General features: G+C 37.6%; 1 protein-coding gene across 8 annotated transcripts in view; it reads right to left on the bottom strand.

Moving 5' to 3' along the window:
• nrxn2a (neurexin 2a) overlaps positions 1–27,592 on the bottom strand; it is a 399,544-nt gene that overhangs the window by 241,986 nt on the left and 129,966 nt on the right. For 6 of the 8 annotated variants that reach the window (XM_046867424.1, XM_046867425.1, XM_046867418.1 and 3 more), the window contains one exon: positions 25,192–25,206. The exons of the other annotated variants lie outside the window; for them this stretch is intronic. In XM_046867424.1, coding sequence (XP_046723380.1) covers positions 25,192–25,206 — 15 coding nt within the window. The remainder of the gene's footprint in view (positions 1–25,191; positions 25,207–27,592) is intronic. 8 annotated transcript variants of the gene reach the window in all.

Below are 27,592 nucleotides of genomic sequence, written 5' to 3'. Positions count from 1 at the left end.
GACTGGATATAAAGACAGCAGCTTATAAACTTAGAGATGTGCAATGACTGATCCAAGTGCCACTGAATAAACATTAGAGCTAAACTAAATAAACAAATGATTTATTCATTCATTCATTAATTCATTCATTAAAAAAATCAACAATGAATACATAATAAATGGCACATCAGAAACCACAAAGGGGATGTGCAAGTTTACAAATATAAGACCCAATAAGAAATTTAGAGGAGAAAAAAAAAGTGCTCATCCATGCACAGTTCCTTCAAAGCGAAAGAGTGCAGTAAAAAAAAGTACATCTTGTCTGCTTTTACGCCATGACAGAGAGCCAACTATGGTTAAGTTTAGCTTGAAAATGGGCCAAATAAAAGGGGTTCTGCTGTAATTTGGCACAGAGGTGTCAAGAGGTGTACAATAACTCCTACTCACTGCGTCGTCTGGCGAACGCGCACAAGAACTTGACAGAAGCGTCCTAAAATTGGACAAAGTAACTGTGCAGAGATGATCCAAACTTTGACAAGATGCATTTAGAAAAAAGTGCCTTCGCTTTAACACCTGCCGTGTCTTCCTGACTTTTTGACGGCTCGCTTCTTTGGACGCTAAATACCGAATCTAGTGGATGAGTAAACAATATCGTTGGGTATTTATTTTGACAACTGTGAAATACCAGGGGAAAAACAAACACATTAATGAGGGAAAGGCTAATTGTAATTGATGGCATGTTTGAAGCCAAACATTAATACCCCCTGCCCCACCCACAGTCCCAAAAGGCTTTCAGATAAGATTCCAAATAGAAGCAGACTTTGTAATGTTCATACACCAGAAACATCTTTAGTTTCAAGGAGAACTGCACTATGCAATATAGATGCAAATTTAGGAACTCAAGAGCTTTATTTATATCGCCGGTGTATGAATAAATATAGATATTTGCAATACAAAAAAGATCTACCAAAACTAATGGACCAAAACTAGATATGTGCTGGTACTAATCAAATGAATAACGGAACATAATGCATACTCAGGCTGCTTTCATCTTTTTCACACACTCAATATCCCAGGGTTCAACAAGAAGTCAAATGTCTCACATGCAATAGTTTGATTCTTGCATAAGTATGAATAGAAAGATATGAAGCTTACAGGACAAAGAGCTTGTATTTGAACTTGCATCCTTAGTAGCTGCCTGGTCAGGGTCATAATAGCTTACATAAAACTACTAGTTTGTTTACATTTTTAGAAAACAGAACCAAGTTCATTTATACAGAATGTAAGAATTCTAGAACAAAAATTTAAATAAGTGTATTGATCCCCAATTAGCAAACCTGTGGCAACCTGTAGCCTGAAAAACTCCCTTTAGATGAGGAAGAAACCTTGAGAGTCAAAACAGCATGTGTGGATATATATATATGTGTGTGTCAGAACCTCTCACCCCACACAAACTTTTGTCTTTATATATAGAAGAAGTTCTGGGATGCAGTCAGCATTCCAATCATCCCAGAAGTGTTCGGTAGGGTTGAGATCAGAGCTCTATAGCAGGCCACTCAGAATTTTCCACTTCAACCCATGTAAACTATTCTGTATATTCATATAGCTCGTTTTTTGCACATTGTCATGCTGGAACAGATTTGGGTCTCCTAGTTCAAGTGCAGTGAAAATGTAGTTTTGGGAGGAAAAACATGTGGCTGGAAAAGTCCAATGTCTCAATTTTTTTGTCCATATATAATGGTATAGTGGCTTATGATGTTATACCCTCAATATACCCCAAATATATTTGTGTCTAAAAGAAGATTTCCGGAACTGAAATCCCTCCCTTCAGGTGCCCTGCCTCTGGATTTAGTTCTCTTTTGTATGAAGGCCACTCAGTGCACCTGGGGAAGATTTTGCATCAACGGCCTGGGGATCCATGAGATTCTGGATCTTAGAGGATGTATTTTGGACGTGGTTAATCTCAACAGTCTACTACAATGGCTCAGGACCACAGGTTGCTTTTACACTGCACACCTTAACAACTACGCCATTTGGCAGACGCACTTATCCAGAGTAAAGACCCTGAACAATGATGGAACTGTAATGAATGGACATTCGGTGCCCCCCAGATGAGGATGGGTTCCTTTTTAAATGTGATTTCTCTCAATTAGGTTGCTTCCTCATGCCATCTCAGGAAATTTTTCCTTTCCATAGTCGCCACTGTTCACTCATTATGGACAAACTTGCAATTAAAAGAAACAAATGCATACATGCTTTTATCACTGCTTTATCTGTATAAAGCTGCTTTGAGACAATGTTAAAAGCGCTATACACATAAATATAAATGTAATAAAAAATTTATCTGTATTTCTTAAAAACTAAAAGTTAAGTTAAAGTCAAATTACCACCAAAAGTGAAAAGAAAAATGAACTGATTTAAAGGTATCTGTTTTGCTATGACATGCAGCTATACTTTATTTAACTCATGACATTGACTACATGAGGAAAAAAACACTTTGGTTTGAGATAGCTTTAAAAAGCTTGTTTGTTAAACTGAATCCTAATCAGCATAATCTTTGCAGTTGAAATATTCTCACATAGTTGTGCTGAAATATAAGGCTCAAATATCAAACTTTTGCCTGTGTCTGAATTCAGCCACAGCCTCATGCGATGGCTTTTCCCGGACCACCGTACTTTCAGGACATCATTAGTTCAGGTTCATTTACAGACCCAGATCCTTTCTAACCAATCCTGGCAGATTTCTTTTAAGAGAAATCCAGCCCAATACTACAGCGTGTCCTCAAAGAGTACAAGAGAAAGAGAAAGAGCTTGAGAGACAGAGTGATAGCTCTGGAGTGAGAGTAAAGCCAAGCCAGGTGTAATCTTACGAGTGTTATTACTCCCTTTCAGTGGTTTTCTGTCTTAAAAATAATACTGTGCCCTTCTCCTGGCTCTCATCATGCTCCGGCCAGCTGAGTCCAGAGCAGAGACCGAGACAGACGTGTCCAATTAGAGCGCCACTTCCTCTACCTCCTACAACACTCCAGCCAAATCATGGAAGGTAGATGGACTGGAAGTTCATCTCTCTTTCACCTCCATCTGTGTGTGTGTGTGTGTGTGTGTGTGTGTGTCTGACAGGTGGTTGGCATGTCTGTCACTCTGGTTGCTCTTTAGTGGGTGGAATAGAGGCTCCTCTCAGAAAGAAATTTCAACAGTTGATTAAGTCCGCGGCCTGCAGCTGTTGAAGCCATTTGCTTTGCAGATTAAACACGCACCAAAATTGAACGAAATACGGGTCGAGAAACTGGGGATCTTGTATAAAAGCTATTTTCAGCACTGCAGATATGAAAACGGACATCATTAATCATTAATACGCCTGAAGTGTGAAGCTAGCCTCCACAATATCTCGAATCAATACAGGCTGAACGTTTTTTTTTTTTATATATATATAGACAGTATATAAACATCATCTGATCTTTTTTCAGATCATCGACTGTCTAGGTTCAGTGCCAACCGTTGCCTCAGATTCCTGTTGTTGGCTGACAGGAAGTGGAATTCAAAGTGTTTTTTTCCTGTTATTGCATGTTCTTAAAAATCGATATCATTAAGCAATCTGAGATGCTTTTCTGCTCACCGTGGTGGTACAGAGTAGTTATTTTGAGATTGGTAAAGATCTCATTTTCCCCTCATTTGGATATATTCATGAGTTTATAGTCATATGTTACACCATACACTGACCAGGCATTATGACCACCTGCCTAATACTGTGCTGGTTCCTATTTTCCTGCCAAAACAGTCCAGACCCATGGAGCATTAACTTCTTCAGCAAATTGAGCTACATGAGATCATCTGTTGGATTGGAAACACACGGGTCAGCTTTCGCCCCTAATGTGCATCAATGAGCATCGGCTGTCTATGATCCTGTTGCCGGTTCACCACTGTTCCTTCCTTGGAGCACTTTTAATAGACACTGACCACTGCAGAGCGGGAACACCACACAAGAGAGTTTTGGAGATGCTCTGATACAGTCGTCTAGATCTCACAATTTGACACTTGTGTCAAACTCACTCAAATCCTTACACTTGCCCATTTTTCCTGCTTCTAACACGTCAATGTTGAGGACAAAATGTTCACTTGCTGCCTACTAACAGGTGCCATGATGAAGAGATAATAAATGTTGTTCACTTCACCGGTAATAATACTATAATGTCATAATGTTATGTCTGATCGGTGTATAATAAAATCTATACTGTGAATCCTCCAAGTGGCCAATGGCATAAATTAAGGATATAAGAAAAGCGGTTAAAGACAAGAGATGGGAAGTAATGAAGTACAAATTCTGTACTTAAGTAGATTTTTCTGATGTCATTTTTCAGACAACTATTAACTTTCACTCATTACACTTTTTACACAAATATCTGTACTTTCTGCTTCTTACATTTTCAAAACAGGCTCGTTTCTTTACTTTTAATCTATTTGGTGACGTGAACAATATTTGTTCTTCTCAATGAGTGCTGTTTTCAACCCATCAACTTATTTCTTGTCACAGCTTTTTCAACTTACCCCTGGTGTATCGTTTCCTGGCTCTCACACACCACATATGTAGGCTAGTTTACGAAGCTAACAGCGAGCAAGGCAGAAGGCAACAAGAAGTATGGGGTTAACGTGGAGGAGAGAATTTTCAACTCACCTTCATTAGTGAAATTTAAGATTCATCTTTTCAATTCATCAATTCAAGACACATTTATAAAAAAAAAAAAGTTGAATAGAAATTTAAGCTTGACAGATTATGACAACTGGTTTACAGTTTTTCTCAGTTGCTTTAGAGCATTTCTCAGATCAGAAATGAAATTTTTAAAACTACTTGTTCAACCTCCACATCATTTTAGTCACTTGTGCTTATCGTAAGAACGTCTTGTTGCTTTGATCAAATTGCAAATGCTTTGGCACATCCATTTAATCGATTGTGTTGCTGTTTCCTACATTATCAGTTGTCATGTTGATCAAAATATATTAGACTGGTTTCACCTGAATAGTTTTAACCACCAAAACATCTCAGCATCAGTTCATGGCATAAGTCATTGACTGCAAAATGATAAAACCAGTTGTCATCATCTAAAACCTCTATTAAACGTTTTTTTTTTTTTTTTGTAAATGTTAAATTGATGAATTGTGAAGATGAATCTTGAATGTCACCAATGAAGGCGAGTGACCAGCATCAGATCAACCAATAATCAACTAGTTCTCTAAAACAGGTGAATCTCGTGAACCTTTACGTAATTGGAGAGTGTATACAAAACAATTTACAAAATTATAAATTCTAAAAATGGATGAACAACCAAGAAACGAATGAACAATTGTACAGTACAGTAAAAGTGTGAATCCTGTCTGGTCTCTTGCAATCAATAGAAATCAAATATGCAATAAAAAAATACATTTGTGCTGCTGAAATTCATAAATGCCGTACAGAAGAAATTTAAATTCTGTGCATTTTCAATCACCGAAATCCAAACCGTAGTTTATATCAAGAAATACTGAAACTGTGCAGCGTCATACTGACAACATGACTAAACATTTTAATGGTTTTGTTTGTGAACAATGACACAGGGATTTTACATTCTGATGGGAATGAGATGTTCTTTGACACAAATACTTACTTTTGAGAGAAGAATTAAGGATTTTAAGAAAAGTTTAGGCTTTTGCAAGAAATCCAACGTGTTGTGCTGTTTGTAATTGTTTTAAGAAATGCACTTACTGGTTTGCAAAAATGAAGGATGATTCGAGAAATGCTTCAAAGCAACTCAGAAAAACTGTAACCATTTTGCATTCAATGAACTAATGCGTAAATGTTTTAGGGGGTTAAGACTATTCAGGTGAAACCAGTATAATATATTCTGATCAACATGGACATAAACACCTGATAATGTCGGAAACAGCATCCAATTGTACGCAATCAAATAAAAAATCAATGTACAAAAGCATTCGCAATTTAATCAAAGCAACGAGAAATGTTTTTTATCACGTGCACATGATGTAAAGGTTGAACAAGTGAATTTAATTTCTGATCTAAAAAAAAAAAAACTGAAATACTGATTTGCTCATATTAATTATTGTAACCTCACCATCCTACATGCCAGAGTCCTCGTACCTGGTAATAAATGCAACACTGCACTTATGGGACATATCCTTGATACTTCAATCTTTCCATGGTGTCCCCTTTTACCCAGCTGTGAATGTTTTTTTCCTCCCTGAAACATGTAACATTGCAGCTCTCATGCAAAGACCTCGCTTTACTCTCACTGCCCGATTTTATGCACGAGCCCAGACCACGCTGACTGATGCCTTCAGCCGAACCTAGTCAATTTCTTTAATTTTAGCTCTATTGATAGAGAATCTTCATCGGGTAATCTGACTCGGAAAACACGTTATTGCTCAGAATGTGTTCGCATTCACCCGAGATCTTATTGGGGTCATCGCATACAGTGTGACAAGTAATAATCTAACATGTAATATGACCATTTAAGTGTAAAACAGGCTTTCGTCAGGTGGAAAATATGGTGTTTCATAATGCTGTATTGTTCTGAAAACACACACACACACACACACACACACACACACACACACACACACACACACAACAAACACACACACTCTTACATACACTCACACATATTCAGTATATGATCAAGTTTATAAACACCAGACCATAAAATCCATATATGCAAGAACCACATCTGGCAGAAAAACTCAGGTGCCCCAATACTTTTGTTCATATAATGTTTCCGTAATTCGGTTCGATACGAAATGCAGCATAATAACTAGTTACAAATGAAATGCATATCGTTTTAATTGCATTAGAAAGGAAATGAAGAGGAAGAAGGCAAGGTGCGTGGCATAACGCTCTGTCTCACTAAGCACGCAGCTGGCGATGCCATCGGTAGTGCCGATAGTAATGAAGTCGGCGACGGCAAAAGAAGTAAACGCAACATAATCAGGGGACGAGGCTAATTGTGTAATCAGTGTGAAAAGCATATTGGCAGCTATGCGATCCGTCCTCCCCGTGTGCACTATATCTAATGCAGCACTTTAAAGGTCACGCTTGTCTAGAACATCTGCAAAATGTGAGTGGTCTCCTGCCACTGCTGCTCTACAGGGTCAAATAATACAGTCCGGTCTTTATGTCTCTCGAACATCTGTTTAATTACTGACACATGAATGCTTAGTTTAAGGGCAGACAGAGTAATAGACACTGCACTGTAGTTTGTGATAAGGATGCCATGCAGGACCACCCCATTGACACCAAATTGGGCTCGTTTTAAAAAGAATTGCAATATAGGTGCAGATATTGTGTCAATAATGGACAGAACAGTGCCCACAGGGGCAGACAGAGCAATGAACACTGTAGTTAGTGATGGGGATGCCAGGACCACCGCTTTGACACCAAATTGTTCTTGTTTTAAAATGGATTGCCAATATAAGTTTCAAGTTTCAAGATTTATTTGTCATATGTACAGATGTCAGTGACAGTTTGTACAATGAAATTCTTAAGTGAGGCTCCAGGCAAACTACAGCAATATAACATATTAAACATTAAACAATATAAAAAAGAAAATGAAAGAAAAAAAAGGAGAGAAAAGAAATAATGAGGCATAAGAAAGTAATCATTTCTTATTCTATTCAAAAGTACGTGGACACCTGACCTTCGCATCCATACGTGCTTCTTTCTTAAAACGTTGCCGCAAAGTCGTTAAGCACACGATTGTCTAGATTCTACACTATAGAATATCATAATATGCTGTAGAATGAAGACTTCCCTTGACTAGAAGTGAGAAGCTCAAACCCTTTTCAGTTTGATGATGCTCCCTGAGAGCTTCATGAGGTGTTGAGGTTGGCGTGGAAGATCTCGAGTGACTTTCACAGAGCCCTAAACTCAAACAACACGAATACTGCACTTAAGTTTAGAGTCATTATTAATGTAATATAAATATTATATTAAGTAAACACCAGCAAAAAAAGGGAGGTTATGTAGTACTGGGCAATAAACTGATTATAGATTATTTTCCTATAACAGCATGCCACGTTTATTCAGTACTTAAACTACACTTTTTGTCTAAAGCATTTGTCAAATCCTTAATATTTACAAACCAGTAAGTGCATTTTCAAAACAATTTGTACAAGCAGCACAGTACATTGGATTTCTTGCAAAAGCCTGTACTTCTCTGAAAATCATTAGTTCATCTCGTGAAAGTAAGTATTTGTGTTAATGAACATCTTATTCCTATCAGAATAACACTTCCTTTTGTCATTGTTCACTAACAAGGTCGTCAAAATGTTTCGTCATGTTGTCAGTATAATGGCGCACAGTTTCAGTATTTTCTGCTATAAACTATGGTTTGGATCATAATGATTGAAAATGCACAAGGCTGAATTTCTTCTGTACGCCATCTATGAATTTTAGCGGCACAAATTTATTCATGTGATTGCATTGCAAGAGGATTCACACTTCTACTGCACAATACTAGTGTTTGTCCATTTCTTGGTTGTTCATCCATTTTTCTTTTAAATTGTAATTCTATGTTTTGCTCTGTCTGTATACGCTCACCAATTGAAGCTTTCACCTGTTTAAGAGAACTGGTTGATTATTGGTTGAGCTGATGCCTTCATTAGTGACATTCAAGATTCGTCTGCACAATTCATTAATTTAAGACACATTTAACAAAAAAAAGTTTGATAGACATTTTAGATGACAGATGATGACAACTGGTTTAACCATTTTGCATTTAGTGACAGTGAAATATTTTTACTTAAATAAATACATAAATAAATGAATATGATTTTAGACAGACAGACAGACAGACAGACAGACAGACAGACAGACAGACAGACAGACAGACAGACAGATAGATAGATAGATAGATAGATAGATAGATAGATAGATAGATAGATAGATAGATAGATAGATAGATAGAAAACATAGATTGTGTGAAAAGATGAAATAAGTCAAAATAAATCCACAGGAATAAAATTTAATTGCGAAAAATGAAATGAAATGTTCCCCTTCTCTGCAATATTTAACCGTGAAAAATTGTAATCTTCAAATCCACTCGGCTGCAGCTGAGGAATGCAGAATTGCAAATAGGTTGCCTCCCTCAACCAGAGGCGGTCAGGAAAAAGATAATCTCTGTCACAGGTCACTGTCCTATTATAAATAAAAGTTAATGGGTGGGGTGGTGGCAGCAAGATTTAGCACTGACAACACAAACCACAACTGCATTTGTAATCGCGAGTCTTGACTCGTGGCACAAAAACAGGTCTAGGATGACTGAGGTGTTTTTCAAATGTCATTCAGCTATCTCACAGTGCCACATCAATCACCCAAATGGTACTACTACTACTGTAGCAGGAGCTACATTTCAGTGCAAAAAATAAATAAAAAACTCACACATTTGTACGCTTGTAGTCCCAAGAGAAGATCATTATCTGGAGCAAAGAGCTCAAAAATGAAAACATGCAGTTGTTTATATTCGGAGAGAGTGCTGGATGTCAGATGATGTAAACAGATGTCAGTCACTGTCTGAGGAAAAACAATATGGTGAAAAAAAAGCAGAAGAAATAGATAATGAAGCTAATAGCGGTGCTGAGCCGCACACTTCTTTCTTTCTGTTTGTGACTCATCAGACATGCAGCATGAAACTCATGCAGTGGTGCTTTTTCTACCCAAACCATCAGAGACACCATATCCTAAGGAAAAAAACTTTCCAGTATTGACATTGAGAGATGAGGATGAGGAACGCCCAGTGGCATGAAGCATGCGGGGGACACAAATGGAAGTGTTATCTTTTCAATTGCAGATAAATATAAAAAAAAAAATGAAATTAATGAATTAATGAAAAGCCGAAAAAAGTCGGAGTAAAAATAAAGCTTTCCACTGGCACAGATGAAAGAAATAAACATTTGCATAGAAGATATAGTACATTCTAACCCCACTAACCACCGTGTGTGTGTGTGTATGCATGTGTAGTACATGTGAAGATAATGACGAAAGCACAGTCAATCCAACTCTGTCCTCTGTTGCTATCAGAACCAAGTAACACATTTTCCTTTGACTTTTTTTCTGTTGTTGTTGTTCTTGTTTTTTTTCTTTTCATTTTTTTTTTTCCACCCAAAAGAGCAACACAAATGACATTGGCATTCAGGCACACACCAGGGTTCTGAACGTCTACGGAGCCTTAATGGATCTTCATGATGGCAGTCCGGAGGCGGAGAAGGAGCTGGGGAAAAAAAACTCTGTTCTAACAATGTCGAGTCGTTTTCTATCACAGAGCTAAAATGTGACAGGGTTCCTTCTCTTCGACATCTTCAAATTCTCCGACAGCTCCCTGACTTTAAACATATTACAGTTTCCATCACTCCTCTAAACGCCGCCTCGGTGTTGAAAATCATATGCCGTTTTTTTAAGGAACGCCAAAAATAATGATTGTGTCAGCATGAGGCTGAAACGTCTAATGACTCTTAAATATGAAATCAGAGAACGCTCTGGGAGCATGCGTTTTCTCAGCGTGATGGGAGACAGGGCACGATTCTTGTCATTTTGCTTGGTGCATCAGTTCTGCATGGGAAAAGAACACACACTGATGGCAGCTTGGGGAAAGGCTTTTTTATTTTTTCAATAATTATAAAGTAAAATTTCTTGAAAATTCCATGAAAGTTCTTTGCAGTGCCCAGAATCAGTATAGAAAATTTTATGTTTTGACTTATTATTTTTGGCCAATATTGGAGATGATTGTAAAGGGCATTTATTATTTTCAGTTAGGGCAGTAAAGTCAAACCTACCCATATCCCAATGTCATTTGAGTTGTATGTCAGAAAAGCTCTGAGTCAGCCAAGGGCATTGGATAAGAACCCAAGAGTTGCAGCTAGCCCAACTTTTTACAAGCAGCCACAAGTGTATTGATCAGACACTGTTGTAGGTGAGGTGAGAAGGTCTGGCCTGCAGTCAGTGTCCCAATTTCATCCCATAGATCTTTAAAAGGGCTGCGGTCAGAGCTCTTAAGCAGGCCACTCAAGATCATCCACTCTATCCCATGTAAAGCAGATCTTTATTAAACTGGCTTTGTGCACTGGTTTATTCTCATGTTGGAACAGGTTTGGGTCTCCTAGTTCAACTGAAAGGGAACATTTTATGCTGCCACATCCAAAGACATCCTATTCAAGAGTGTGCCTCCAACTCTTGTGCTAACGGTTTGGAGAAGAACCACATATGTTTGGAAAAATCTGGTGTCCCAATACTTTTTGTTGAAATTCTTCTTCTTCTTCTTCTTTCGGCTTCTCCCATTAGGGGTTGCCACAGCGGATCATCTGTCTCCCCCCGCTGTCCTCTACATCTGCCTCTTTCACACTAACTTCCTGTAGGTCTTCCCTCACCACATCCATAAACCTCCTCCTTGGCCTTCCTCTTTTCCTCCTTCCTGGCAGCTCCATCCTCAGCATTCTCCTACTAATATATACCCCATGTCCCTCCTCTGCACATGTCCAAACCATCTCAATCTCGCCTCCCTCAGCTTGTCTCCAAAACGTCCTACATGTGCGGTCCCTCTAATAAACTTGTTTCTAATCCTGTCCATCGTCGTCACTTCAAAAGAAAATTTCAACATCTTCAGCTCTGCTACCTCCAGCTCCACCTACTGTCTTTTACTCAATGCCACTGTCTCTAAACCATACAACATCGCAGGTCTCACCACAGTCCTATAAACTTTCCCTTTTTCTCTTGCAGATAGTCTTCTATCACAAATCACTCCTGCTATCACTCTTCTCCACCCACTCCACCCTGCCTGCACTCTTTTCTTCACTTCTCTAACACACTCTCCATTACTTTGCACTGTTGACCCCAGATACCTGAACTCCTCCACTTTCTCCACCTCTTCTCCCTGCAACTGCACCACTCCACTGCCCTCCTTCCCATTTCGCACATGTACTTTGTCTTACTCCTACTGACTTTCATTCCCCTTCTCTTCAGCACGTACCTCCAGCTCTCCAGGCTCTTCTTAACCTGCTCCCTACTCCCGCCATAAATCACAACTTCATCCGCAAACATCAAAGTCCACAAAGACTTCTGCCTGACCTTGTCCGTCAACCTGTCCATCACCACTGCAAACAGGGAAGGGCTCAGAGCTGATCCTTGATGCAGTCCAACCTCTATCTTGAACCAGTCTGTCGTTCCTACTGCACACTCCACTGCTATCACACAGTCCTCATATACAAACACACAATTCAACTGCTTCTGACCTTCTCTAAACTTCTCAATCAACATTCTCACAACAAATAATGTGTCCGTGGTGCTCTTTCTCGGCATGAAACCATACCGTTGCTTACAGATGGTCACCTCTCCTCTCAGCCTGGCATCTACTACTCTTTCCCATAACTTCATGGTGTGACTGATCAACTTAATTCCCCTGTAGTTACTGCAGGTCTGCACATCTCCCTTATTCTTAAAGATCGGTACCAGCAAACTCCTTCTCCATTCCTCAGGCATCCTCTCACCTGGCAAAAACTCCACTGCCATCTCTTTTAAACATCTCCATGCTTTTACCGGTATGTATTAATTGCTGCTTTCACTCCCTCCTTACTAAGCCTACTAAGCCTACATACTAAGCACTTCCTGCTTCACCATCTCCACACCATCCAACCTTCTCTCATTTTTCCTCGTTCATCAGCTGCTCAAAATACTCCCTCTATCTTCTCATCCTCTCCTAACTAGTCAACACATTTCTATCTCCAACCTTTATTGCTTTACCTTGCAGCACATCCTTCCCAGCTCGGTCCCTCTGCCTGGCCAATCGGTACAAATCCTTTTCACCTTCCTTAGTGGAAGGTGAAAAGCCTTCCAACCTTCCAACTTCTTTGCAATTCTGTTTCGCCAACCTCTTTCTCCTTATGCAGTCCTGCACTTCCTCATTCCACCACCACGTCTTTGTCTTCCTTTCTATTTCCAGATGTCACACCAAGTACCTTTCTAGCTGTCTCCCTTATCACTTCTGCAGTAGTTGCCCAATCATCCAGCACCTCTTCACCACCACCGAGCCCCTGTCTGACCTCTTCCTGAACCTCACACTACAGTCTTCCTCCTTCAGTTTCCACCATCTTATTCTTCTTTCAGTCCTCACTCACTCTCCTCCTCTTCTTCTTCACCTTCAAAACAATCCTACAGACCAATCCTTTTGTTAAATTGATGAATAATAATAATACAAAAAAAAAAACTTTCCATATTTACTGCACATTAACACCACTGCTTTTAGACAAATACTGAGAGATAAAAAAATAAATAAATTGACTTCACCTTGCAACCTTGATTGGTCTGTATGGTTATAACAAATAATTTACATATAATTATCCTGATAATAAATAAATAAATTGATTAATTAATAAATACATAATAATATTAACTAGAGAGGCATTTTTTCCCTTATATTTTTATGTCACAAAGCATCTTAAATTTTGAATCTAGTGCCATTAGGTTTTATCCCTAAAGAGTGAACAAGTGGCGACAGTGGCAAGAAAAAACTCTTTGGGATCATATGAAGAAAATATCTTGAGAGTAACCTGACTCAGATGGGAACTTATATTCATCTGCGTTACACTGGATATATATTTCATTTAGTTCCACTATTTTTAGGCTACAAACTGTTCACTGATGGCCATTAGCACAAAACCGATCATTGCTGCCCTGATCCCCAATTCCTCCAATTTTTGGATTTAAAAATAATTTTGTCACAAAAACACTTAAAGTCCCTAAATGGTCTAAATTTTCTCAGCCAGGAATCCAAATAAGAATCATGGTAGCACTATGAGTAGTGTAGCTGCCACACAACTCAAGGTCGACAGGTTCAATCCTGATCTCGGGTCGCTGTGTGTGCAGGGTTTCTCATGTTCTCCTGGTGTTTGCATGGGTTTTCATCCAGGTTCTCTGTCTTCTTTGTACACTTCAAAAATATTCAAGGTGACTTCCTAAATATTAAAAAGGTTACTGAATAAGTATGAATAAGTCAATGGAATCCCAATCTGTATTGATCCAATGGAGCTGTACAGCTATAGCTCTCTGCTCACTGCATGACCATGATAGCTTGTTCTAGAGTTCGATCCTGAGCTCAGGTTACTGACTGGGTTGGGCCTTGTATATTCCCCTAATGCATGAATTCAATTTTGCACTCATTTGTGCTTCTACCTTCACTGCTGGTCCTGCATTTAACATCTTTATCATCATGAGCAGCCTGAAGTCTGCCTTTCCAAGATTTCAGTCTGAGGAGTTGCACTGATTAACAGGGGTCCAAACTGGACATGGTGTTTGGCTGTAGGTCATGCATTCATCTTAATTTTCTGTTTGGAGTCACAGTGCTTTATTTATTTTTAATTATAATGGGAAAAACAGACAACTTTAGGAAATATCCATTAGAAAATATCATGACATCTACAAACATAAAACCGCAGAAAATGTCCATGTTTGGACGATGACATCTTCTCTGACAGAGGAAGCCAGTCTGTGCTGTGACATCATCAGGATTTAAACATATATTCTCCTTAAAAAAAAAAGGGCAAATACTTCTTTGCTGTGTCACGTAGTAGCCCACAAAGGCATTTAAAACAAAGCTTTGGAACGAATTTCAATCATTTCTTTTGTAAAACAAGTGCTGATAAGCAACGCTAAAGTGCTGCAGCAGTAAAAAAATATATTAAAAAAGCTGTAAAAAATAATAATAATATTAGTTTGATAACATTTCTCCAAATAGAACTGATCAAATTAAGCCTTTGTTATAAAAATGCTTTTTTTTTTGAGGATATTTTGTTGATCCCCATGAGGAAAACTGAGTTTTTCGCTTCTATAACGAGATTTATATTTAGGATTAGCTGCATTTATTTACTGCATTAAATATTCTGCTGAAGAGGAAGGTGCTCTTAAGGATCGTAAAACTTTTAAAGTAACCGAAGTTGAAGTAAACCGGTTTCTGTTCTCAAAAAAAAAAAAAAAAAAAAAAATTGAAATGGTAATGAATAGAGATTAGAAAGGGGTAATGTTTGTGCTTTGTCATTTATAAGTCTAAAACGTCTATTTCTAAACGAGCATTTCAGCTGGAATAATAGGGAGGATAAGTGTAGAATATGTGTGTGTTTATGTGTGCTTGTGTACTGGGTATCTAAAAGGCTCTTGGTTATATTGCCTAATGCATTAGATTTGTTCTGACGAATGTTAGACGTCTAGATGTACCAGAGCCCCCTAAAAATTTACTATCACACTATTGCAGCTTGGTTTTAAAACCTACCTGCACCCTAACTACCCACGAGCCAGTGTTTGGGAACCTCTGATATTTGTTTAATGGTCCTGGAAAACCCATCAGATGTTGCTGTGGGCTGCAATCCTATTGCCATTAATGATATGAACAAAAGAAAATTACAAAACATTTTCTCCAGAGAACATACAGTAATCCCTCAGATTTAAGAACTTGTAAATAGGTAACAGCAAAATGTTTTCACTTTAGCTACACGATCTTTATATGATGATCAAAGATCGTGTTGGAAAGGAGCCAGACTGGTAAAAACAGCCGTTCTGCATAAAAAAACCTTTACGTTACGATTTAAACAAGTTGTTGGAAAGCTTTGTGAAAGAGAGCAGAAAGTCTCACCAGATGCTTCTTCAGAACAGTAGGAATAATATCTTATATGCTGGAAAAAAAGTCAAAATTCCAAGTAATAGTTACACAGATCTCCTTGCTGTGGTGTCGCATCAGTGATCCTTTCTCTGAATCAGTTTCATCAGTCTCTGTGTGAAAGAACGTGCCATAGTGTTTCATTTAAAGCCATGAGCTTCAGCTGGATTTGGGTTTTTGGAGACACAGCTGGAGCAATAATGCCAAAGCAGATGCAATAGCATCCTCATTATTGTGCATATGCCAGCTAGCCCCATAGATAAGCTGATAAGGTGACAGCAAACAATGAACAAGTGTCAAGAGCGGTGCAGGAGCAGATATCAGTCTCGCTTGAAAGAAGCAGCGCTAAAGCTCTTACAGCAACCCGGGGTGTGAACGCCACCGTTCTGTGGTGACGCAGCGGAGAGATGAAACAGGGAAATTCCAGCCGGGAGAAATGGCACATTCTCTTCACGTCATTAGAGCTCCAGCAGTAACCTCTACCACGCAGAACAACCCAGTGTGTATGGCTGTGCAAATGTGTGTGACTGATTAGGGAGAAAGAGGAGCAAGGGAAACTGGTTGATGCCTCTGAGCCCAAAACAAGACGAGACAAGCAAGACGAGCCTCAGTGACGAGGATTTCATGCTCCAAATTTTGATGAGTAAATCGCACGGATCAAGGCGGCAGAATGTTAAAGGCGATGAAAAAAAAAAAAAAAGAGGAATGCAGTTCCTTAGTGAATTGCGAGGAATGAATATTCAGAATCGATCTAGATGGCTTCGGATGAAGGGCGTTCGACTCGCAACGTGCACAATGCACAGGCGAGAAATGGAAATCGATGAACAATCGAATGTACTCATATGCCGACACAATGGGCCCCGGTGTGCTCTGCTGTGGAGTGGATTCCAGCTGCTCAGTGTGGACTCCTTGTTATATCACAAGTGGAAGAAAAAATAGATAATCCGCAAATGCTTCTGTGTGAGGCTTTTCCCTTATGCGGCCCAAGAAAAACTGTGAGCTACTTTGAAGAATTGAATGAATAAACACAAGAAAACGCTTCACCTACCGGAGTCTGATTTTGTGTCCTTTGTTCATTTATTACTTACTTTATTTATCTGCAGTGGAGTACAGTAACGTAGTAAATGTCATTTGTTACTGTACTTACGTAGCTTTTTTGTGTATCTGTACTTTACTGAAGTATTTACATTTCGGGAGACTTTTCCTTTAACTTTTCTACATTTCATATATCTCACTTTTTACTACATTTTGTGAAATCAGTCGTTCCTTTTTATTATTGAGCGAATAAAAAACTGTTCCAGCACACAGCGAGCCACCAATCAGGGTAGAGTACGCTGTTTTAAACTCGTTTTGATTGGCGCTTGGTGGTATCACCAACATACAGTTCAGTGTCAGTTCAGAAGTGAACAGAACATTTTGAGAGGAATAAATGATGGAAGAAACTCTTAATTGCAGCTTCATCCTTTTTGAAGTAGTTGAAGAAGGTTTTGTCATATTTTACCTACTGTATCTCTACTTTAACTCAAGTCTACTCTACTTTAACTCAAGCCTGTGTAAGCAGTTCAGTTAGGTGAGCACTGAACCCCTGTTATTGCTTAATACTAAATGATAACACATTTCAGTTTCATTATTGTCCCTGTGAGAACCAAGTAATATGTACTTATAGTCAGTCTGAATAAAATAGTTGCATTTCATGCATCATAATGGAAAAAAAAAATCTATGAAGAAAATCAATAATTTAGCCTTCATTCTAAAAGATTCACATGGTGGCACTAACAAAGAGTAACCCAGCAGATGACAAAGACGAGCAGTTGTGTAAATGAGCTCCTTGCAGATTTGAAATGGACTGTCAGCGAGCAGATCAGGTGACCTTTTAGCTCATCAGAGCTTTGTTTTTAGCCTCATTGATTAATAGGCACTAAGCAGCTTCACCGTACAACGAGAGACCATAGTGTCACTCCTGATGCTGCGTTGAAAGCAAATACGGCCTTAAAGGCCACCCAGCATACGCTCGCCTACCTACATAAACCCTCACGTGACGTTCTCCAAGGGCAGTGGTGAGCCATGGATCATTGGAAATTGCTAAGATTTGCAGATAAGGACAGTGACCTTGACAGCAGCCCCTCTCGCTCCAGCTGGTGACAGGCGGCTCGTCAAAAAGAGCTCTACGATCGGAGCTCTTTTTTTTTCTAAAGTGTTTACTATGCGTTAAAACATGCAGACAGATGTGAGCACCATAACAAGCAGAACTGCAGGTTTTACAAGCTGCCTCCAGATAGGTAAATATAGAGAGGGATTAGGTGTAAAAATCGTTAGCTATGTTCGGCTTGTAAATGAAGCGGATTAAAGTGCAATCAAGCACCCACAGCATCTTCAAAAAAAACGAAAACAAAAAAGAAACAAATGGCGTACGTCAGGTGGCTGCCTGTGGAGAGACAAACGGATTGCGCCTTTGTGATATTCGCAATCATGATAAGATCTTGCCAACAGAGGGAAGCAGCTGCATACTTCAGAGGAAGAAAAAAAAGTTCACAATCAGATAATGGCAAATGAGCATGTGTCTGTTTTTCACTGCTGTAGATGTATGGGGACAACAGAGATGAAGATGAAGGGAGAAGGGAATACAGAAAAGAGTGAGCAAAGGCTGATCAGGGAAGAAAGAAATAATGCAGCATGGCAACTTTTTTTTGTTTGTTTTGTTTTGTCCCCTAATACAAAGCCATTACAAGGACATGAGATGCTTTCCAAAGCTTATTTTAAATCCTTAGTTTTATATATATATATATATATATATATATATATATATATATATATATATATATATATATATAAAACTTGCCAGGCAAGCTGGTTTGAGCATTTCAGGAACTGCAGATCTCCAGGGATTTTCCCCACACCCTAGTCTCTGGAGTTTACACAAAATGGTGTAGAAAAGACACAACCAGTGAGCAGCACTCCTCTGTGCGGAAATGTCTTTTTGATGAGAGAGGTCAGAGGAGAGTAAGAATGGTTCAGATCAAATATAGGATGGATACAGTAACTCATATCATCACTCTTTACAACCATTTTGTGCATCACCTCAGAGCGCCTTTGCCTCAAGATTCAGTGTGTTGTGGGTTATGTAAAGCTCCGCTCACTGTAGTGATGAAAAAAGAGGTCACTTGAGTAGCTGTAACCTTGTCACAATTAACACTAGAAAAATAGGTGTGACATTATTTCAACTGCATTTGAACTTTGGATCTGAAGGGCATGAGTTTAAATCCCAGCCACACCAAGCTGCCACTGCTGGGCCCCTGAGCAAGATCCTTAATACCATAGCTGCTCAGTTGTATGAATGGGATAAATGTAAATCGCTCTGGATAAGGACGCCTCCCAAATGCAATAAATGTGAATGTAAATGTGTTGAGATGCCACTGCAATCTAGGAATGTTTGTGCAATCGTGCCCTATTAGTTTACCAGTTTAGAAGAAATCTGGAAAGGATGAAGAACCCAAATGGACATTAGGAAAAAGTCAAACTTTACATGTGGTAAGTGATCATCCAAACTAAACCTAGCTGTGAAGCATTGACGCTACAACTGCACAACATTGCCAACCTTTTTTTTCTCATAAGCATTAAAGCAAATAAATTATTATATTATATTGATAATAATATAATTGATATATTTTTTTGTTTATAAATGATCATTTTAAATGTATTCTTTGCTTCAAATAGCTATGTATTTCAGTTTTGGCTGAGTATTTTCAGTTTTGTTGTATTCTCTGGTTAAGCTTACAGTCATTAATAGTCTTTCTAAAGCAAAAAAAAAAATGTCTAGCATTGTGCATTTTACCCAAACACCACCTCACTGCAGGCTCTTCTGATCGGCCCAGGAGGAAGCAGCAGTTATGTATTTGACCTGCATTCATCAAAAAACTCTCAAAATATCTCAGATTGCCTTGTATATGTGACTCTCTGCATCAGACAACTGGCTCCGCTTTCTCACACTGCTAACAGGGGGTGGATTGAATTTGAAAAATATTCACATATTAGTTCACATGGCAAGGCAAATCCATGTGAAGTCTGCTCATGCGCCACTGCTTCATTTGTGATTCGCACAGACCAAAGCACTGCCCCTTTAGTGGACCAGAGCAGTGATTAATCGCTTTACCTATAATCATGCCCAAAGGTCTCACTTTAATTAAAAACAAAAGTCCTGCTTTCATTATTCGAGGTAAATTGGATGTTGATAGGGACCTCCTTCATCCGACATTCTTACAAGACAGACAGTCGTATTTCATTTTGCCATCAGCTAACTAATGCGATGATCACGTCTTGCTCAAACCTCAGAGAAACACTGGGCTGTAATGTACAGTTACACCACTTTGTTGTTTAATTCTCAAATCGAAGTGATTCGAAAGTGCAACAGCACCAGATGCAAGGATTATATTAATGCACTCATTCTAATATATTCTTGTTTCTATAGTAACAAGGTATGCCAGACAGCTCTTGTAAACTTGGTTTCGAAAAAAATATATATATAAAAATAAACAATGCTGTTTAACAAAGTAAAACATTAAATTATTAGAGAGAGGTTTACTTGGATATATTTTTGGAAGGAGGTTTGAAGGTTAAGTTTTCAAAACTAGGAAAGTTTTCTTGTGTGATTTCTTAACACAGAAAGAAATGAGACAAATACACACACACACACACACAAAAAAAAAAAAAATATATATATATATATATATATATATATATATATATATATATATATATATATATATATATATATTATAAGCTCGTCAAACATAACTGATAACAAGAACTATGCTTTTGAAGATTGAGAGTATACAGTGTGTCAAAGTGCTGGTAATTAAAAATGTAATGATAAAAAACATTATTTCTATCATATTCTTTTTTGATCTCAAATCGCAATTTTTATAGAAATATTTTGTGCGATTGTTCGATCACACATGCACTTTTTGGTTTTTGGACACCTGACTATAAAATCTGTATGTGCTTTTTCAAAATCCCACTCCACATTTAGTCCCCATTTCCCTTTAAACTAACCTTCACTCTTCTGGAAAGATGTTCCACTAGATTTTGGAGTGTGCTTATGGAGATTTGTGCTCATTCAGCAATAAGGGTGCTAGTAAATTAATGTACTGATGTAAGTGAGGTGAGGGAGACCTGAGGTGCAGTCAGTGTTTCAAATAATCGCAAAGGTTTTCAAAAAGGTTGAGGTCAGAGCTTTATGGAAAGCTTTCACGTGAACCCATGTAAAACGTATCTTCATGGCTTTGTGCACAGGGGCATCGTCATGCTGGAAGGTGCTTGAGTCTCCTAGTTTAAGTGAAGGGAAAAATTCATGCTACTGCATCCCGAAGCATCCTAAACAACTGTGTGTCTCCAGCTTTGTGGCAAAATTTTGGGTAAGAAATGGCTGAAAAAGTCAGGTGTCCTAATATTTTTGTCCTATAAAATGTATGTGTAAATTAACATCTACTGCAGAACCTACACAAAAAGTAGAAATAACTGGAATTACTTTGAAAAAATGTTTCTTGTGTCTTACACCTGTCTCATTCTGCGATATTTATTATTCAAGGCATTAGAGCACCCAGGTGGAAACGCTCTGCTCTTTTCCTCCTTTCTCTTGAAGTGCAGCAAAATGTCCAAAATGGCATGTACAGGCATCCTATCACCCTTTATACCCTATAGCCGTCTCCGCATTCCAGGTTGAACCCCTTCATCCACACACTGGATGGCTTTATTCCAGGGAAAATAGGAGGAAGAAATAGACAGGTAAGTGTGAGCAGGGCCTAAAGATGTTTGTTTACTCAGCAAACACAGGAGCCAATACTTCAACACCAACTACTAATCCACATGTGTGCTGACCGAGATAGACAAGTGTGATGTGATGGGGTGAGACATTAGTAAGTACATTATGTCTGACTGTGTGAATGATCTGCTGTGCACTTCTAAAGCATCCCATTATCCCATTACTCAACACCTAATGCGGAGGTTCAACATTTTTATTGGACATGTTTACGTACTGTATATATACGTGTTTTCCTTTTTCCTTTTGATGACTGCTTTTTCAAAGGGAATTGAACATGTGCTGTACTGTAAACTCAACAGAAATTGTGAATGACTTGTCATAAATGCTTTATTTACTACTTTAAATGAATAATACAATAATAAAATAGTTTTTACATTTTTACACAAACATTTTTCATGTAATTTATTAGTACAAACTCTATTTTGAAATGTTACTCCAAACTTTCGAGCTACTTGCGGCTTCTTGCGAACTATTCGATTTTTCAAGAGTTACTCTTTGCCCAGTTCCAAATGAAAAGTTGCAAACTATCATGGTCGCGAGTTAGATAGTAGTGAATTAGATACACATTTTGTACATCATAAAAATAACACTTTTTACAATGTTTTATGGGTTACAGTTATATATGTATATGATCTCAATCTCATCTCAATCTTATGGACACTTTTGTCCATATTATGTAACTCAAATTTTTTTGTCATATTAAATTGTGAATTTTAACTTAGTAATTTGTTATTTCGAGATATTTTGTTCATTTAAATCAGAAACGTAATTTAATTACAAACTAACTAAGTCATTATTGAAAGATATCTCATCATTTTGACTTCAGTATTTGGATTTTTTTATTTCATATCTCGCTTTAATTGATTATCAATTATTCAGGCTAGATTTGTATCTAGTTAATTCAAGAATTATTTTCACTATCACATACCAAGCCATTATTTTGACTTGCTCATTATTTGGATAATATATGTAGTCTACATTAATTAAGGAATTAAGTATTTAATTTGAACCCCATGCCATTGCTAATCTATTTCACACCTAAACCCTGGTTTATGATATTAGATAAACTTAAATGCACAATCTAACAACATCCTGAACAATCGAACCACAATGAACAATGAACTCCTTAATAATTACTGTTCAGTTTCTGTTATTTAACACTTCAGTTCAGAATGAAGCTACAAATCATTGCTATGAGTGTTCACTGTTTGAAATTCAATAAGTAGGCGTCTCGGTTGCAGAATGAACCTCGCAATACATTTTTTCTAGCTGTTCGAAATATCATTCGCTCATACCACAGCCTTGGGTCTAATACCTGTTAGAGGGAAAAAAGCTAGTACACTGGAGCGCTGGAAACAGCTCATTAATGTGCTAATCTGCTCTAACTATGCACACTTAGAGGGGTAGACTCATCCTTTTAAACCTATTCTTAGTGAAGTCTTGTACTTGAACCATATTTTCTAAACTATAGGACGCAACGCGAATAAACAAATTGTTTCCTAATCTTTATTTCAGTGCTGTCAGACTGTTTATCAGCATTAAACAGTGAAAACTTTCACTTATAATCATTCACACACCTCAAAAAAAAAAAAAAAACAACACACACTAGTTGTGTCAAACTGTGTACAAACTGAACCAGGAGACAGTCAGCTATGAGATGTGCTAAGTGAGAAGCACTTGAGAATCTCGACTTCTTGAGTGGTAATTACAATTTTGAAAACTATTCAAATGGATTTATTTTCTCCTTTGAGGTTGGAAAAGTTCTGAATGCATCATCAGTCTATAAGTCCTCCTTCTCTTGTTATATTTGAACAACATTTACATTGGAAAAAAGGCACTTTTAATATCTGATGTAGAACCTAGTGCTACTCTGAAACTCCTGTTTAATTTGTTTTACCTACACAAGTGGGCCTATTTGACACTAAGCTGAAAAAAATTGTATATCACAGATGGTGTATAATACTATATACTGAACACTACTGCAATACTACAGCATTTAAACTTTTTTCTTTTATATACTCTATATGGCATAAGATTGTATACAGATTATATAAGAGAAAAAAAGTTTAAATGCTGTAGGACTGCAGTAGTGTACAGTATATAGTATTATACTCTATATGGCATAAGATTGTAGGTCCCCTGGTGGTCTAGTGGTTAGGACGCGGCGTTCTCCCTGCTGCAGCCTGGGTTCGATCCCCGGTCAGGGAACCAACCCCAGCCATTAGGGTTGCACAAGTCTTAGTGCCGGTCCCAAGCCCGGATAAATAGGGAGGGTTGCGTTAGGAAGAGCATCCAACATAAAAACGTGCCAAATCAAACATGCGGATGATCCGCTGTGGCGACCCCTAATGGGAGAAACCGAAAGAACGTTTGTTTTATATGGCATAAGATTGTGTATGTGCTTTGGGATCTCATTCCACATTTAGTCCTGATTTGCTGTTTTAATAATAACCTCTACTCTTCTGACTAAAGAGGTTTAGGTCTCCTTGTTGAAGTGCAGTGAGAATGTAATGCTACTGACATCCTATGCAAAAGCTGTGTGGCAACAGTTTGGGGCAGAACCAAAAATGTTTAGAAAATAAATATACTTCAATTTAATTCATTTGTATTTGTGTAGCGCTTTTAACAATGAACATTGTTGATTGAACAACTGATTTTGGAGTTTTCAGAATGATCGTTATCATTAGAAGAAGATATCTTTATCTCGTCTCAATATCCCAGTACATAAAAGGAAATAAAGTCACAAATAATAGCTAATTTACATTTATGGCATTTGGCTGACGTCCTTGTAAGAAGTAACATACAATCATTTATGCACGTGAGCAGTGGATGTTAAAAGGCCTTGCCCAAGGGCCCAGGAGCAGCATTTTAGGATTGAGCTTTTGATCAGAAGTCCAATCTCTTACCCATTGAGCTTTCACTTCCCTCTGTACAATAATAATGGATTCTGAGCATAATGAATTATTAAACATGGCCTTAATATAGTAAACAGACCTGAATATTTTATGCTATTGCACTATTGTAATATTTATACTCTTAAAAAAACAAATATACTAGTACGTATATGAACATACTAGTAGTGGAAAAAGTTAACTGTAAGTACAATGAGCAGTAAGTGCACCTCTTTTTGCCTTTTGACCTGTTTTTGGTCCAGAAATGACAATATTTTATTTAGATCAAAGGTTACACAATATTAAGACGTGTGAAAAGGCGTACGTCTATCTTGACCCAGATGAGAAAATGTCCTTAGATTTGTGATGCTGTAATAACAAAGACTCGGCTGCATGACATGAATGTGAAGCTGTGTAATGTGTTTGAGCTCAGAGCATAAGATTAAAGCGTGCACGATTTGCGTTCTGAAGCAGACCCGGCAGCGACGTTTCCGTAGGAAGCCGTCCGATCCTGCACGCCCTTAAGTAACACTGTGGCAGCGTGCTCAAAAAAAAAAAATGACCTACTCCCTCACAATCAAATTCAATTCACAAAAATCTGACTGTTGCCACAGAAGGCAGCTGTAATGGAACAATACAAACCCCCATAGCGTGACCAAAAGACATCTGATTGCATGCCCAATCAATGCTAATCCAAGCCATGGATTCTCTATCTGTCTGTTATTACACAGCTAATGTTCACATGCAGTGTCTGGTTTTTACTCTCGTCTTAGAAAACAAAGTCCAACATACACAAGTAATAGAAAATCAAATAGCACTCTTACCTAGTTCGGTATCACCTATAAAAAGAGAGAAAGAGAGAGAAAGAGAGAAGAAAAAAAAAACAGATTCACAGAGTCAGGAACGTGTCACCTTTTTTCTTTCCACAGGAAAATACCAGGTGTTAATTCAGACATGTTCACATCTTTAGATTACTTTCTCACACACTTGCCAAAGTCACAGACATAAATCACTGTGCAATTGGTAATACGAGGAGGTCATTAACACTGAGATGTTCTTCTGTGGAGCCTACTTTGTTTTTTAATGAAAAATTGAGCAGTGTTCAAGATAATGTGGATTATAAGTCTTATTCACCAACTTAGAAAAGCACCCTCACATCCATCTCTAGGTCTGCTTACAAATGGATAACATGCCTATACATAAGCACAGCTCTATCAGGAAAGACGGTCTAAACACGAGGGAACGATGATGGAATAATGTTTTGCTTCTGTTTGCAAGCATCATAGATATTGGAGTTGTATTGTAACCTGGCAACCAGAACTGGTCAGAAACAGGAGAGCAATTTGGCATATTAATTATCTTTCAATAGCTGTTTTATTAGCGTTAACATGTCGAACCAGCACTAATATTTACAAACAGGAGGTACATTACTTGGTGAAGTGAAAGAAAAAGACGTATGGATGCGAATGACTATTTACGGCATTTGACAGATACCCTCATCCAGAGCAGATACAACCAAGAAATTGAGGATAAAAAAGCCTTGCTCAAGGGCCCAGTAATGGCAGCAACGTGGTGCATGGATTCAAATTCATGACCCTCCGATCAGAAGTCCAACGTATTAATTACTGAGCGACCACCTGCCAATAATATAAATATAATAATACATTTATAGTTGCAATTTTATTATGCAATTCATCCAACATTGAGAAACAAGGTATTTAAACCAATTACCTTATGAATAGCTAAATGATCATCGTCACTTCATCTAATTTCTGTACTGAGTTCTAGGCATCCTGCTTTTTGGTTCACTAAGGTGATACAAGTCAAAAGAGTCAACTCCAAAGAGTTGATTCCATAAATGACACCATAAGTGATTTGCCTCAAAAAAAAAAAACTAACAAAACATTTTCACAAGACAGACAGTTTTTTTTTTTTTTCAGTTATTTGTTCATTATTTAATTTAATATTTATCAAAATGTCTTTGCTTGTTGCTTCCTTCATTCGCAGATATTTCATTCGTATATTCTATCTATCTATTTCATTCATTTCTCTCTTTGTTTGCTTGTTTGTCCATTCATTGTTTCTAATATTTCTCTTTGTATAATCCCATGCTTTAATTCACCTTAGTCTTACTTTGCTTGCATTCATTCTTTTATTCATCTGTCTCCCTTCTTTTCTGTCTAGTCTGTTATCTGTCTATATTTGTTTATTTGTCTTACCCTTATTTGTCTCTTTTTGTTTTTTTTTCCATTCTTTCCTTCTTCTTTGTCTTATTTTTTGCTTGTTTTTTCTCTGATTATTTCAATGGTATTAGGGAGAATTTCATTCATTATTCACATCATTTATCTTATTTTGGGTGTGGTGTTCATTCATTCGTTTCTTCATTCACCTGTCTTTCGTTCTTTATTTCTATGATCGTTCATTCATTGGGTTATCTGTATGTTTGCTTGATTTAAGCAGTATTAAATTAAATGTATTTTTTTTTTGTTTCAACCAAATAATTGAAAAAAAAATTAAACTGAATGATTCACTAAAAAAAAGCCACTGAGCTACCACCTGCCTGTAATATTAATATAGCAAAACATTTTATGTTGTAATTTTATTCTGCAATTCTTGCAATGAGGAACAAGGTATTTGAACCAATTACCTTATAAATAGCTAAATGATCATTTCTGATCCCTTTCATCTATTTTTAATTTACATATTTCTCAGCATTCTGCTTTTCAGTTCATATCTAAGGTGATGGGAGTCGAAAGATTCAACTCTGAAGTGTTGATTCTGTTAATGCTACCATAAATGATTTGCCTCAAAAAAAAAAAAAAAAAAAAAAGAAGAAAATCAGTTTGCAAGACAGATAGTAGGTACTGGTTTGTTCCTTCATTTATTTATTTATTTTTGCTTGTTGCTTTATTCATCCTTATATTTGTCTATCCATGTCTGTTTCTCGTTCACGCCTTCATTCATTTCTCTCTTTGTTTGCTTGTTTGTTCCTTCATTCTTTCCTTATTTGTCTGTCTTTGTTTTCCATACTTTAATTCGTCTTTGTCTTACATTGCTTGTTTTTTTTTTCATTCATTCTTTTATTCATCTGTCTCTATTTGTTTTCTGTTCATCTGTCTATCTTTGTTTATTTGTCTGTTCTTTTACTCATTTGTAGTGTTTGGGTGTGTTGTTTCTTCATTCGGTTCTTCGTCTTTCTTTGTTCATATTGCTATCGTTCATTCA

The sequence above is a fragment of the Silurus meridionalis genome, chromosome 15, assembly GCF_014805685.1.
Source record: "Silurus meridionalis isolate SWU-2019-XX chromosome 15, ASM1480568v1, whole genome shotgun sequence".
Lineage (NCBI taxonomy): Eukaryota > Metazoa > Chordata > Actinopteri > Siluriformes > Siluridae > Silurus > Silurus meridionalis.
This window is presented reverse-complemented; position numbering and strand designations above follow the sequence as displayed.